We start from the raw sequence: 14,975 nt of genomic DNA, 5'->3' as shown, positions 1-14,975 counted from the left end.
AAATAAGACATTTAATTATACACTTTAAAATTAAACTTTCTTATATAATAAAGTAGGATACCTCCTAAAACTTTCTTCCACAGCTTGACATGTGGCTACTGTAAAACTGATACCTGTCCGAAAACCTTATTCACCAGAAATTTAACTAAACTACCAATAAAACATATTTAATCAAATAAATATAACTCACACTTTAAATGTAAAACTAAAAATATATATTTTCAATTAATCCAAAAACAAGACATATAATCATACACATTAAAATTAAACTTTAATATAAAACTAAAACAATAATTTCAATTAAACCATAAGTAAAACACATTTTATCTTATACATTTAACTCACAATTTAATAGAAAACTGAAAAAAAACATTTCCATTTAAACCACAAATAAAACACATTCAGTCATTTAAATTTAACTCACCCTTTAATATAAAGCTAAAAAGATTCAATCAAAACAATAAATAAAACACATTTAATCATATACATTTAACTCACACTTTAATATTAAAACTGAAATAAAATAAATATACATTAACTTTATTTCTCCACTCAATTTTATTCAACACACAATAAATTAGAATTAACTCCCATATTTTTTAGTTTCTAAATTGTAACTCTCATCACTTGCTATCCTATAAATACTCATTTTTCATTCTCTCATTCTCTTTCACTTCATCTTAGATATTATACATTTTTGTGTTTTTTTTTGTTGGTTGGTTGGTTGGTTATTGTTGTATGTGTTAAAAAACAAATTAAATATTATTTTAAAAGCTTAATTATTGATTTTAATTTTAGAGACTATATTATATGTATCTTACTTTTTTTTTTTTGAAGATCCATCTCTATTGTCCCAAAAACAAACATTCTCAAAATGAACCTATAAAATCTTACAGGTCATTTGTCCATATTTCAAAATCCACATATTACCACTAAATGAGCCCATATTATAAATAACTCGTGTATATACAGCTAGCCTAGATTTAATTTTTTTTTTTTTCTAATAGCATCTATTGCTTAACTAAAGCCTACCATCTTCCTATTTCCAAACTAAATTACCAAAGATTTTCATAAAATGTAGTAATATCTAAACTCTCCTACAACATGAGCAACACATCCAGTTTTGAATCCCAATAGCTCAAAAACCAACGCTCTATTAGGTGATTAGTCATATATTTAACATAGATAGATGAATTGGCTTGTCTTACCGAAAGAAAAAAAAAACATAGATAAATATTTTATATGTAGATTACATTATCTTATATTCAACTGCTTCCATCAGCTAATCCCTATTTTTGCTTCTAAAATATCACCAAAAAATAACCAAAAGTTGTTATGGAAGAATCTGATGAGAGTTTGGTGAGTAGCCAACAGTCTGATCGTGCCGTGGAAGATGATGTACATAGCACTCTCTCATTGAAAATACACAAGGGGATTCAATTTTTAAACCTCTTTTCTTATCAGCTTTGTTCTGCTTTTTATTTGATGTTTTGTTTTTTCCTGGATTTTAATATAAACGCCAATAATTAACAAAAGTGTTTTTATATTACTCAAAAAATAATAAAACAATTCCTCATATCTTTGTATTGTATTCTTATATGTGAGCTTCAAGAAGATATCTAAGCTTTACGCACACTCATACCACACAAAACAAGCCTACTATCCGTCCTATCAAGCTTAAATATTAAATTATCACTCTATTTAAATTAATTCTTAATGCAAACCTTCAGCTCAAACTTTTATGACTACTTTTAATTTTAACTTCCAAATACAAATTAGGAGAATACATTTATTTTTAAATATCCAAAAGCATATATTTGGGCTTAAGATTTATTTACGTTTAAACTAAATTTGATATTGAACTACATCCCAAATTATCAACAAAATCTTCCAAACAAAAATAAAGGTCATCACCTATATAATTAATGTTCTAATATCATACTTACAAAATATAGTACTTCTTCTCAAAAAGTTATTATTAGCTATTAAATATTAATTCATGTGCTGATTAGGATAGAACAAATATATATATATATATATATGTGTGTGTGTGTCGTCATGTTTTGCCATGTTTTAAACTCTTTGTATATATAGTGTGTATTTTTTAACGATTGATTTTTTAAAGTAAATATGATCATTTTGTTAATTTATTTGCAGAACACATAAGATGAATGAATGACATTGAAATACATAAAAGTATATTTTTTCCAACCACATAAAAGTATATTTTTATACATAGTCAACTCCCAAAATTATTTATATAGAGAAATTATATTTAATTATTACGAAAAGAGAATGACTTAGTTGCTGTATTCCAAAAGTAAACATGTTTAATTTATAATGGTATAGTAAGAAGATTTGTATGTGTAGTAGTGATATGATGTGAATATTGGCAATCTTTTATGAATAATAACTATTTCGACAAAAACATTTTTCAAATTTAATATTAATCAAATTTGACAGATTTTACACCACAAATTTCATCATGAATCTATTGCAAGCTGGTTAAATCACAAAACAACAATAAGCTTTAATACATTTTAAATCTAACAAAACAATCATGAATAATAAAATTATTTCAAAATGCGAAACTGGTTTTTACTTCTTTGATCATTTTAAAAAGGGTGAGCAAATATATTTATATATATTTAAATAAAAGGTAATGAAAAAGGTACAAATTCCAAAATACAAAAACACATAAAAATAGTAATAATAATAAGAAAAGAGAATGTTCATTTTTAAATAAGATAAACAAAAAGAAAATGAGTTAAAATTATTCAATTTATAAAAACAAAATTTTTTAAAAATAACTAACAACAATCCGTGCAACGCACGGGAATGTACCTAGTATTATATAAGTGACATGTTTTTTGCTTTTTCTTAAAATCTCATAATCATAAAAACTCAAAAGTAATATATAATAGATCAATCAACAAAATGAAAAATGTAAAGTTAATGCAACTACTAACATCTGAGTTAGCATCTACATCTCACCGTCAAAGAAATTTGGTTTTATTTGTATATAGGTAAGTTTAGGCGTCTAGTTGTTGTCTTGTTGAGATCGTCCTACTACTTATTAAGCTCTTGTTTTCCTCTTAAGTTTTTAATAACCAAAGAAAAAGTTAGTCTGACTGATAATTACATAACAATGTACCCATAACGAGAACAACAGTTGTTCACATATCACTCTCACGCAAATTAATATTTACTATAAATTATTGTGTTTGATTAAAAAGAAAGTTTATGTACATTATTGGAACATAAAAAATAAATCGATTAGATTTGTAATTTTCACATATTATTTAAACCATCGCTCATCATCATCATCTTACCATCATTATTCTCATTCATCTTTCTAATCTCACCATCATTGAGAGAGCTATGAGGATAAAATTTTCAATTTTCCTTTGTTTTTTCTTATTTTTCGTTTGCTCTTCCTCCAAAGCCCAACTGAGAGTTGAGTTCTAAAGGGCTACAAGCTTAAAAGTAACCATCTTTTGCTAATGATATTAAGTGTTTCCATTTTCTTTCATGCATTTTCTTTTGATATAATATCAGTTACATTGTACGAAGCTCATGGTAAAGTTAATAAACATAACAAAATTTGACTTATTTTTTATTTATGTTTTGTTTATGTTTTGCTCATATTTTATTTATGTTTTGCTCATATTTTGCCTTTTTTTTTTTTTAATGTTTTTGTTCATTTATTAACTTAAATTGTTGTAGTCAAACACAATGTTCTTTCAATGATTTTTTAAAATTAAATTAATGTTTTGAAAATATTTGATATAATGTTATAGAATTAGAATAACAATAAATCTGAATTTTTCTTTAGACCTTTGTTATATTCAAACCAAACATGGTATCATCACGTGTCAGTACTCTTGCACATCAAAATTCAACATCACCAATTTGATTTTAGCTATTGGATGGATTATTTAACTCTTCAGATTGTTTATTAAACTTTCGTTTAACGTTCGAAAAAGGAGTCAACGAGAGAAAGTAATGTTTGTGTGGGTTCTCTCATTGGGCCATTAACTTAATTAGGCCCAAGCTGAAAGTGATTTTGAACATTAGCCGATCGACCCAACGAGAAACGAAGAAAGTCCGTTGACCGTCAAGATTTGATATCCCCAAAAAAAAAAAACTTTTGTCCCATATGAAAATTTATAATTCCAAGTGACTAAATAGCATCTAAATCAAGACTTTCTAAATCATAGAATTATTTATCAGCTACCGTCAGTCGGATATTATAATATTCTCAGAGATTCCATTGTCATTATAGCATTAAATTATCATCTTGATCGGTATGTATGTATATACACATGCGTGAGACAAATCTATTAAAAGTTTATACTAATATGGATTAGCCATCAATCACCATTATGTTACATGCTATTACGTCATTGACGTGTGTATTATATATCTGCTTTGAATAGACACAGATAAAGTAATGAAGATACAATATTAATCTCGTGAGGCTTTGGTATTTGGCTTTTCTATTGGCATCATGATAACCAAAAGATAATACTTTGACAATGTTAAGTGTTACGGTACCATTTTCTAGCTAAAAGACTAAAACTATAGCTAAGAGCCTAAGAAGAATGTCACCAACACCAATCAAATTTGTAACATTTTGTCATCATTGACCTTTCAAAATTCAGCCTTTCATCTTTTTAAACAAAAATAAAGAATGATACTAATCTGTTTACGTTCATGTTAACTTCATCTAGATGAAATATCAGTTTCGACGTTATAAAACAAATTAAAACTTAATAAATCAAGACTTACCAAAATTATCTTCAGATTGAAGTTTTATCTATAAAGTTTCCACGTATATCAATCATCAAATATGTGGTATATACGACAAGTGGAAAATGACATGAAACGACTTTTTATACCGTCGCGTATGCAAAGCAAAAATCGTTGTATTTCGACGAAAAGGGGGAAAACAAGAAAAGTCACGACTCAACTCATGTTAAATAAATATAAAGCATTAAACAACAAACATTTTTATAAGAGAACGAATATTAAACAGTTCATTTAATAATGCAAATAAGAATGGATAAGATTGTGACACACCTCATTACACTTTATATACACATAAGAGAGACTCATAGGTAAGTCATTTCTTGCTCTAAAAAAAAAAAACAAGAAGAATAGGAAGAGACAGGTGAGAGAATATTTTGAGATGGGAAGTTTAGGAGAAGAAGAGTTAGAGAAGCTTGTGCTCGATTATATCGAGTCATCTCCCATCACAGTCTCCGATCATACGGACAAGTCTTCAACAGCTCTTATCACTCTTCAGGTTTTATCTCTTTTCACCCAAATGCATTTTTCACTTCTTTTTCATATTGATGAAAATTTAATTATTCAAAATTTTTAAAAATATTAACAGGAGATTCTTGGAGAAAAAGGACAAGAGGAGAAGAATCTTGAAGAGAAGATAGAGTCGTTTCTGAAGAGAAAAAGATTATCATACGAAGGAGACGACGAGAAGAGAGATGTAATGAAAAAGATTGTCTCTAAACTCAGATCTTACGGGTACGATGCTTCATTCTCCAAAACCTCATGGGACTCTTCTTTTGATCATCTTGAAGGTAAACAATAAACTAACACTCATCAATAAAACTGTATATATATATATTTGAGACTTTAGAAAATATCTATGTTACCAATTTTTTTATAAGTTGAAGACTTATTTCTTTACTGTTTGAAAATATTGATAAAGTCAAGAATTTTTAAATTTTGTGGGTTTTGTGGAAATAAGTAATTTATTGTTTGTGAAAATGTTTTACAGGGTGTAGAGTGTTTAGGTGCACGAGGAAGTATGAGTACATTGACGTCATGGTGAAGGGTGATGGCGACGGGGATGACATAATCCAGCTGAGACGTGTGATAGTTGATCTTGATTTCAAATCTCAGTTTGAGCTGGCGAAACAGACAAAAGCTTACAAAGACATGACTGAGTTGCTTCCGAGAGTGTTCGTGGCGACAGAGGAAAGACTCAGGAGAGTAGTTTCGTTGGTTTGTGGTGAGATGAAAAAGTCGATGGAGAAAGAAGGAATGTCTAGACCACCATGGAGGACTTCGAGGTACATGCAGTCCAAGTGGCTACCTGAGAATCGTCGAAGAGTCTCTAGGTGTAAGAAAGGGTCTTGGTCTTGGTCTGTGTTTGATGATGATGGTAGTGAAGAAGCTAGGAGCTGGACAGTGAGTGGTAGTGGTTCCAAAACTAAGTGTTGTTTTCCTATTTTCTGAGAGGAATGCGCAGCGTTTTTTGTTTTTCGTTTTTATGAGTACTTCAATTAGTAAAACAAATTGATCGGAGTTGTTTTTTGTTCGTTGCTTTGCTTCGTAAAGATTATTTCTTTTTTTGGGGGGTGTTCTGGAGATTTTTGTGTTGCATTAAAGAAAAAAAAAAAAGTGGGGCTTGTTGTGTCAGGTTTTTTCTGATGCTATATCATTGCATCTTCTACTTGTATCGAGAGCTGATGGGATATATAAATATAATATGTTTTTGTCGTGATGCAAATCTCCATATAAAATGTTTTTAAGTTTCGAATGATGATGCTTCGTCTATATTTTCAAAATTATCTATGTGCTTTTTCACTTATAATGTTTTTTTTTGGGTTAAGAGATTACAAAGTTACAATGCTTTTGTGGTTTATGTTTCAAATTTGATTCGTTTGAGAAGGATACATGGATAAAATCTCTAATATTTTTAGGAAGAAAAAGAATATCCCTTTTAATATATAAACTTCTTTTGGTTCAAGAGTATATTGATTATGTTGGATAATATTCTTGATACGAGGACTATCTTCCCTTGAAACGGAAGAATTAGTCAACTAAATAATTTATCTTGAACGTTTATTATATGGTTTTTTTTTTTGTTGAAAAATTAGGTGAATTGTAGATCAAAATTTTAAGAAAAGAAAACAGTGAGAGTTTAATTAACATGTGAGATGAGAAAACAAAACGATAGAGAAGCCTAATTAATCGAAATCATTTTAGGTGATACCGTGATAGTAAGAAAATAGTATATCAGTAATTCAATATCACCATATGATATAAGTTAAAAAGAGCTCTAAGCACAGACTTTTTCATGAAGTTGGGAAGATAAATTTTCCTTGTTCTTTGCATTCTTTGTATAAAAATGTATATAATCATAATCGGTAGCTTTTCCGATAGATATTAAATCAGAATCATATGATAAGGACGGTAAGGTGTATATAAGAAGATATCAGACAAAATATCTGAAGTCGAAACTGTAATTAACAATAACCAAACCGAACCATCACTTTCAACCACACTTTGATAAGTAATCCCTCTTTGGCTCTTTTTGTTTATGTTTTTGTTTTTCTGTCTTATCTATTTCGTCACGCTTTAACCTTTTTTCCGAGTTAATCCGAGGGAGCTTGCTAGAAACTACGGCTAAGCACACAGTAATCAAAATTTTCAAAAGTCAGAAAACTAATTAACTGTCTAGTTAAATAGAACTAAATACGTCACTAAATTGAATTGAATAGTAATATAAGAGAGGAGACAATTAAGATGAAGGGAAAGAAGAGACAGAGAAGGGGTCTAGTAGTGCACTATGATTTGATTAAATAAATTTTGATATGAAGTGGACAGTCAGAGACTGCTTATGAGCTAAGCCAGAGGAGTATATGAGAAGATATCGTCTCGAGCTCCTCATTTCTTATTAATGACTGATTTGACATTTTAATAAAAAAATATAACAACAATTACTTGAAGAAGAGAGAACCGTGTTAAGTTGACTTCCAAAAAAAAAAAAATTAATCAGCCAAATCCAACTTGGTACCAGATTGGAACTAAATCGTTTTGGTGACAATCTGAAATTTGGATGCAAGAATAAAAAGGTTAAAGAAATTTTTGGAATGTATTGCAAATATATGGTTTTTAAGGGCAGAATGGGGAAGTGTGCAGTGTACGTGTGAAAGGACAAGAAGTAAGAATGCTTCCAGAGAAGAGACAGAGAGATGTGTCAGCTTCTGCACTCAACCTCACATCATACTTACTAGTATTCTACTATTTGACAGTCGAGAAATCCAACGGCAGCAGCAGTAGCCGAGCTACACATAAGATAAGATACTCAAATAGCTCTGTTCTTATGTTTTCTCTTTTCTTATTCTCTTTCCCAAATCGGCCTTTACTTTAGTTGACGTCACTCGTCAGTCACATCTTTTGTTCATTTATTACAAGAAGATTCTCCTATTTTTTTTATGGACGCCCAAAGGATTTTCTAGTTTTTCTCTCTTCGAAAATTAATTTTGCAAAAATGATTTTAACCAATTTCAATAGAGGAGTAAAATTTCCTCAAGTTACATTACTTGATTGATTAGCCGCCATAATTGTGTACGAAGAACGGTCCAATTAAACTGTACCACGATGAATACACACAAACCCCAAAACTCGATCTCTCTGATGGGGTAGTCATTCATGTCTGTATACGTAAGATTCGACGAACCTGACCACAATATCTTCTTCTTCTTTCCATTGTCTCTCCATCATCATGATGATATATTTCTTGTTTGGTGGTTCTTTCTTCTATGCTCTCCATACCATACGGTAGAATCTTAAAGACTAATTTACACAAACTCTTTTGGATCTTTACACCATATGGCTACCTGATCTTGATATCCTTTGTGCTTCTTCCAAGTCCTTGAGAAATCTGACAACCAAAATCACTCTTCAGCTCACATTCTTATGATATTCAGTTTTATGAAACCAAGTTGCAATTCCTTCTAATTAATCATTCATTCAACACCAATTTTTATGTGTTCAATAACTTAACTAACCAATGCTGATTCCTAATAATATGATTAATTCTGTTTCTGACTCGGAACCCCAGCCGATCAAGGCTCATTTGCACACAGATGAACCTGTCTTAAACCGCCTGCATTACCCGGTTTAGTGTAATTACTTGAACGTACCTCTTGGAATTAAGTACTGCGCTACCACCGAGAATAAATCGAATCCCGGAGTTAGTGGCATTTTGTAGTGCAACAGAGCGCGATTCCTCATATGTTGTTCCACCAACCATGAAAATAACCACCTCTTGTGGCCTTGATAAACCATAAATTATGCAAAATTTGATTAGTTGATGTAAGTTTACGCATAGCAAAGATCCGTAACTGTCAAGCGAGAGTAGTTTAGACTTTTAATACTTTGAAAGAACTAGTGGCACATACCGTCCCTGTTGAAAATGATCTCCAACAAATGGGTAGTCCACATCTCGTAATCTCCCTCTGGTTATGCTCTCCATTGTTTGAAACAGAAGGGGCTGATGTTGAGTGTAGACATTCTCAACGCCCTGTATTTTTCAAGAAATCAGTAACATGAGATATATCGGGAGAGATGGAATGTTCCTGGAGAGGTATAATCTCAGATGCAGACCTTAAGTCCACGAGCCATGTTGCGCGCTATATTCAAAAGATCTCTATTTCCAAATAGATCACCAGTACGCTTCTCCATACCAGCTTGTTTCAAGAGAAATTGAACTAGCTGCAGTTGTGTGGCATTCAGTAAGTTAAGATATGAAAAAGCATGCATCTAAAGTAGGATTTGAGGGTACTTTTATCAAGTTATTCCGAATAATAATTAATACCCACCATGAGAGAAATTAAACAATCGTAAACAAGTATACTAGTAGCAGAATTATAAATCACTATTTACCCTAAAAGGAGATGCAGAAGCATATATTTTGAAAGCTACAAGAACGAAATGCAAAACTAAAAGGAAACAGATGGTACCCCTGGTTTGTACTTTGGAGACCGTGAAGCCAATTTATTGAACAGTTGCATCAACTGAACGGGATTTTCTTTCTCATAGCGCAAAGCATACAGCATTACCAAACGTAGTCGGTCGATGTCAGACACACTTTCATTACTTAAGAGATCCGTAACTGCCTGCAAATAAAGCATGAAAAGAGATTCAGATCTCCGTGCTAACAACAGAGGTCAACACAAGTTTGCATAACTAGCTATGAATTATGATGATCTTTGATTGTTACAAAACTGCATCTCACTGGATATTTGTATGGGACCAGTGCAAGACATAACGGATACTGAATGTGGAATTATTCAGTCAGACCTTCTGCATATTGCTACTAATAAAGCACTTCTCTGAATAGTTATTATTGATGAATGCAAGATTTCTCATGGACAGTGAGTAAAAGGTATAAGTAAATATTCATCACAGATATTCCCTACCTCATATGCAGCTCCTTGGCCACCATTGCAAGCCAAATCCTGCTCTGTTTGTGAAACCATCATCAGTTTCCTTGCTTCAACTAGCTTGCTCATTTCAGTAACCAGAGTTACATGCTTTGAGACGTTGCCTTGCATCTTTTTGTACTCAGGGTAGTTATCAACAAATCTGGCCATGTCCTCTGTAAAACCAACACATTCACAGATTATAACTGTAACCAGCACCAGAAACTTTATTTATAAACGTCTTTGTAGAAAATAGTTTAGACTAGCCATGTTTGTACCTACTGTCTGGATATTCTGGTTACTCTTTGCCACCTGCTGAAAGTCATCTACCATTCGCTTGATGTTCATTCCAATATCCCCAAAATTTTCATACATGTTAGATTTGAAAAATGCATCTTGTTCTGATGATAGAACCACCTCCTGCCAGGAAACGAGATGTATTAGCTATAAGGTTCCCAACTAATAATACTGTCTATGGCATTGGAAAAAAACCAACCACTTGCTGATCTTTTGAAAGACTTCCAATGGCTTTCAAGTCCACTTTATTATCCTGAAGTCCTATGAGCTCGTGCACCATTGCCTACAGAAAATCTCTTTAATGAGCAAGTCTTATTCAACTAGAAAAGCAAGGCATCTGTACCACAGAGTACATAATATACCATAGAGTAGCACAATATTTTATTTAGTCAAGATAACCTGGTATGTCCACTGATTCAGCAATGGGGTAACCGGGTCATCTCTTCTGTCAATTACAAGCAGCAGCGGAGAGCTTTCAGTCCGTCTAAAGTCAAAAAGAGCGCTTTCATGCTGATACATCAATTTCTGAAACATGAAAGTGTCTTTCAAATGACTACAGGATACCGGAAATAAATAGACTCGTTTATAGCTAAGCAAGCTGGAAATTAGTTCCATCAGATGCATGCAAAATAGCGGGAAGAAATAAATTTTCAAGAGCTCGTCCAACAACTTCACTTACAGCTGTTTCCTGTGCGATCCTTTTTGCAGTATCAGAGGTCCTCTGATATCTGATGACAGGTCTTCGTTTCAACGCAAGAAACACTGCCGCAATTCCATCAACAACACGATCGGAGAAGCGTTGCAAACCAGAGGGATCCACAACGGCTGGGATCATATAAAGGTGGTTTGATGCCATATTCAATGTGAAATGATATGGATCACCAGCAACAAAGTCTGCATAATACTCCTGCAACATACAACCCAAAAAAGACTATGTTAAACAAGCCACTACTACCTCGAGTGTACCAAGCAATATAGGTTTGAATCAGATAACTTGAAACAGGTCTAAGCTCCACAAATAAGGCTTGTTCAAAGAGACAGCTAAAATCTATACTTAACCAATCAATATGCTATGAAACATTCGTTTGGTATCAGTATCCTATTCAAAAACATCACGGAGGAAGGAATTGTAAAATCACCTGAACTTGCTGTACAACTTCTTGCTCATCCGAATCAGCCAAAATATGAATCTGAGTATCCTTTAACAGATTGGAGAAAACTGAAAGATACATTACAAAAACAAAATCAAAATATGTATCATTGCCCGTGAAAAATGATGATATACTCGAAAAAGGTGTAACAACGTACACAAATGGTATTCTCCAAATCTAGGATTGGCAAGCTGGTATCGTAGTTTCTGAATATTCTCTGAAGTTGGACGGATGAAATAAACAGCTTTCAGATGCGACATCGATTCTTTCGATACAGAGATTGAATCTATCATCTCCACAAGAAAAACTTCTTTCTGAAGCAGCTCTGACTGTGAATACACAATGCTTACATTGCTAACCTGCAAATTCAAACAATAAATCAAACAAAAACATATAATGACGACGAAACGATGTGTCTAAATCACGATTCCAGATATACAAATCAGAGAAGATCAGTAATCGAAGAAGACGAGATCGGATTTTTTATACCGTTTCTGAGTCGAGTATGAGAACCTTCATGCCGGAGATGTCCTGAAGCATGCGATTGATGTAATCACGCACGGACGTAACCAGCACCATCGTTCCACCGCAAAATTACGCTACGATTGACTTGTTTGAATTCAGATCTACGGCGATTGATCTCGTCGATTACTGTTTTGACAACGAAGGCTTTGGCGAATTCGTTCAGTATCTCAGATCTTCCTTAATCAAGAAGAAGGGTCCCCCGACCCGAGACTCAAACGAAGACGATATGAGTTTTTGCAAAGCAAATCCTATTTTATCTGGTACTTCCTTTTTATTAACACTAACTTATTTTTTATTAATTTAAACCCAATCTTTCCAAAAAAAATATTTACATAAAGAACATAGAAAGAAAAAAAAGAATTGTAAGTTTTCCCTAAAATCTCCAATTATGTGGATTCTAGTTTTTGTTAATATTTGTAAATAAAAACTAAAAACTAGTTTTTCTATTTTTTAGGGAATCTATTTAGTGTATAATCTTGAATGGAGAAAAAATTGGTTTTTGAAAAACAAAATCCAAAAACTATTGTAGAATCTACTTGCCATAGTAATTTTAAGTAGATTTTGGTTTTAGTTTTTCTAAAAATCTAATTTTTTGCCATTCAAGATTTTATAAAATTGGTTTTCCTAAAAAATAGGGAATCAAAGAAAAACCAAAAACCATCTTATAGTAGTTTTTATAATCGTTAGTGTTATTCTTTCATTTTCAATTTTTATTATTATTTTAAAAAATGTTTTAAACTCTTTAGCAAAAACCAAAAACCAAATATTTAGGGGGGTGTATTCAAACCATGATTTTGGAGAATTTGATGGGATTTAGGAAATTTAGAATTTTGATAGATTTTAGGTAAGTTCATATGATTTTCTGTAAAATTCTTTCAAATCCCACCTAAAACCATGGGATTTGGATTTCTGTATTTTTAACTAAACAAATCCTCTGGAATCCTCCAAAATCCTAAAAATTATTAAAATCCTAATCCACAAAACTGTTTTGAATAACAGTGGATTTTAAAGTAGATTTTTAAATCATCAGTTCAATAACAAGAGATTTTAATGGATTTTAAAGTAGACTTTTAAATCATCAGTTCAATAAGGGTAGATTTTAATAGACTTTTTAAAATCCATGATTGAATAACATAGAATTTGTAAATTTCACATAAATCACTTAAAATGTCAAGTTGAATACACCCTCCTTAAAAACCAAAAACTAAAATTTAAAAACCAAAAGCTAAAAACCAATTTAAAAACGCATTCCATTCATGGCCTAAGATTCTTGCAGTTATGTAGTATTAAAGATTTTTTAAAATGAAATTTTGAATTAAATCTAAGTTGTGGCATGTAGTTAAGACTTATTAAAACAGATTATGAAATGGAATTTTATTATTCATATTAAGAAGCTGATAAATGATACATATCCGGCACCTTAGTTAGTTTTTATCTTATGCATTATTAAGCTTTTATATCTTTGCAATAGCACATACTTAAAAGTGGTTCGGCTCTATCAGGTCCACAATAGCCTCCCGGATGACCAAGCCTCTTACATTCTTTGTTGCAATCTTCGGTCTTGAACGTGGGATCGCAATCGTGCAATGGAGAGTCGGCCAATCCTGTCCAAGTAGAAATAATTTTTTCTTATTCTTTTCGTTAAGAGATAAATGAAGCAATCTAAATTAAAGGAAAAGATTGAACTATGTAATCAATTGTTGATGAATATATTTTCTAATTCAAACTAAACGAAATAGATTAGGGGTATTTTTCTTTTTCGATAGTTTTTCATTTTCACGATGAACTAATATTAAAACGAATAATTTAGCATGAACAACTGTAACTTATGTCTTGACTCTTGATGTAAAAAAAAAACTGTAACTTATGTCTTATGTAAATAATATTCTTTTTGACTTGGTTTCTTTGAATCATCCAAATAATATATTCATGTTAACAAAATATATATCTCAATGTGCATGTAAGTGTTAGTAATCATTGATTCATGGATCAAATGATAATGAACTAGTATTTACCATCATGAACATAATAATGAATGATTAACACTTCTGTTTGCATGTTTACAGTTTTGAATCTACAAAGTATAATAAAACTATGATTGATAGGTGAAAGGTGACGAGTTAAAGAATAACCTGAGGTTAAGAGAACGCTAAAGCAAATAAACAGGAGAAAGAAGTGCTTGATTGAAGCCATTTTCTTTCGGTGGATCACTGGATCTTGATATATTCGAATATTTTGGGGAAAAGTAAATTATCTGAATGCCTAAAGATGATTTATGCCAACATAGATATATATCAAATTTAGAGACAAACATACATATATACTTATATATTTATGCTAACATACATATATACATATATATCTTAATGCAAAATATACAGAAATTTATGATTTGTTTCCTAGTTATGTAGATTTATGTTGACTAGGCTCTTTTATACCAAAAGAGAAACTATTTATCATTAACCAATAATTACATGATTTTTTTAAGGTTCAACATGCAATACCGTGAAATAACTTTCTTTGATATAATCATAATTAAATTAATTTAATATAACATATATAATATTCTAATATTGGTTGGTGCTAAAAAAATAATTAAATGATGGTACATGGATTAATGATATATCTTTTTTGTTGGAAATGATATTTTATAAATTTATATTAATGTTGATCCAAACTCATTCCGCCATTTAATCATTTCCAAAATAATTTTTTATAAATTTAAATACTTATATATATATATATATAAAGTATGAATATATCA

At 31.2% G+C, this 14,975-nt stretch overlaps 3 protein-coding genes across 3 annotated transcripts; 1 reads left to right on the top strand and 2 right to left on the bottom strand.

Annotated features, from left to right (window-relative positions):
• The first annotated feature begins 5,068 nt into the window (after nucleotides 1-5,068).
• On the top strand, nucleotides 5,069-6,535 carry LOC104713381 (uncharacterized). Its single transcript, XM_010430481.3, has 3 exons — nucleotides 5,069-5,308; nucleotides 5,399-5,600; nucleotides 5,801-6,535. The coding sequence occupies exons 1-3, from the start codon at nucleotides 5,192-5,194 to the stop codon at nucleotides 6,259-6,261; spliced, it is 780 nt and encodes a 259-aa protein (XP_010428783.1). The 5' UTR covers nucleotides 5,069-5,191; the 3' UTR covers nucleotides 6,262-6,535.
• Nucleotides 6,536-8,292: 1,757 nt separating this feature from the next.
• Nucleotides 8,293-13,192, bottom strand: LOC104713379 (vacuolar protein sorting-associated protein 45 homolog). Its single transcript, XM_087466768.1, has 13 exons — nucleotides 12,176-13,192; nucleotides 11,844-12,045; nucleotides 11,675-11,754; nucleotides 11,215-11,442; nucleotides 10,935-11,060; nucleotides 10,735-10,818; nucleotides 10,517-10,658; nucleotides 10,236-10,414; nucleotides 9,777-9,932; nucleotides 9,421-9,528; nucleotides 9,216-9,337; nucleotides 8,958-9,089; nucleotides 8,293-8,695 (listed from the first exon to the last, which is right to left on the bottom strand). Exons 1-13 carry the CDS (start codon nucleotides 12,263-12,265, stop codon nucleotides 8,635-8,637), a joined length of 1,710 nt encoding a protein of 569 aa, XP_087322894.1. The 5' UTR covers nucleotides 12,266-13,192; the 3' UTR covers nucleotides 8,293-8,634.
• A 378-nt stretch (nucleotides 13,193-13,570) lies between these two features.
• Nucleotides 13,571-14,512, bottom strand: LOC109126589 (putative defensin-like protein 280). Its single transcript, XM_019230273.2, has 2 exons — nucleotides 14,344-14,512; nucleotides 13,571-13,815 (listed from the first exon to the last, which is right to left on the bottom strand). The coding sequence occupies exons 1-2, from the start codon at nucleotides 14,402-14,404 to the stop codon at nucleotides 13,658-13,660; spliced, it is 219 nt and encodes a 72-aa protein (XP_019085818.1). The 5' UTR covers nucleotides 14,405-14,512; the 3' UTR covers nucleotides 13,571-13,657.
• Nucleotides 14,513-14,975: the final 463 nt, after the last annotated feature.

The sequence above is a fragment of the Camelina sativa genome, chromosome 9, assembly GCF_030686135.1.
Source record: "Camelina sativa cultivar CO46 ecotype springtype chromosome 9, ASM3068613v1".
NCBI lineage: Eukaryota > Viridiplantae > Streptophyta > Magnoliopsida > Brassicales > Brassicaceae > Camelina > Camelina sativa.
The sequence above is the reverse complement of the archived record's forward strand: the minus strand, read 5'-3'. Positions and strand labels throughout refer to the sequence as shown.

What these genes read in the sequence shown, in the direction of transcription:
- LOC104713381 (XM_010430481.3), top strand. Translation starts at nt 5,192, where the DNA reads ATGGGAAGTTTAGGAGAAGAAGAGTTAGAGAAGCTTGTGCTCGATTAT. An exon ending in CAGCTCTTATCACTCTTCAG is followed by an intron (nt 5,309 to 5,398) that starts GTTTTATCTCTT and finishes AAATATTAACAG; the next exon opens with GAGATTCTTGGAGAAAAAGG. An exon ending in TTCTTTTGATCATCTTGAAG is followed by an intron (nt 5,601 to 5,800) that starts GTAAACAATAAA and finishes AATGTTTTACAG; the next exon opens with GGTGTAGAGTGTTTAGGTGC.
- LOC104713379 (XM_087466768.1), bottom strand. Translation starts at nt 12,265, where the DNA reads ATGGTGCTGGTTACGTCCGTGCGTGATTACATCAATCGCATGCTTCAG. An exon ending in TCATACTCGACTCAGAAACG is followed by an intron (nt 12,046 to 12,175) that starts GTATAAAAAATC and finishes TTGAATTTGCAG; the next exon opens with GTTAGCAATGTAAGCATTGT. An exon ending in GGATCGCACAGGAAACAGCT is followed by an intron (nt 11,061 to 11,214) that starts GTAAGTGAAGTT and finishes TTCATGTTTCAG; the next exon opens with AAATTGATGTATCAGCATGA.
- LOC109126589 (XM_019230273.2), bottom strand. Translation starts at nt 14,404, where the DNA reads ATGGCTTCAATCAAGCACTTCTTTCTCCTGTTTATTTGCTTTAGCGTT. An exon ending in TAGCGTTCTCTTAACCTCAG is followed by an intron (nt 13,816 to 14,343) that starts GTTATTCTTTAA and finishes CTACTTGGACAG; the next exon opens with GATTGGCCGACTCTCCATTG.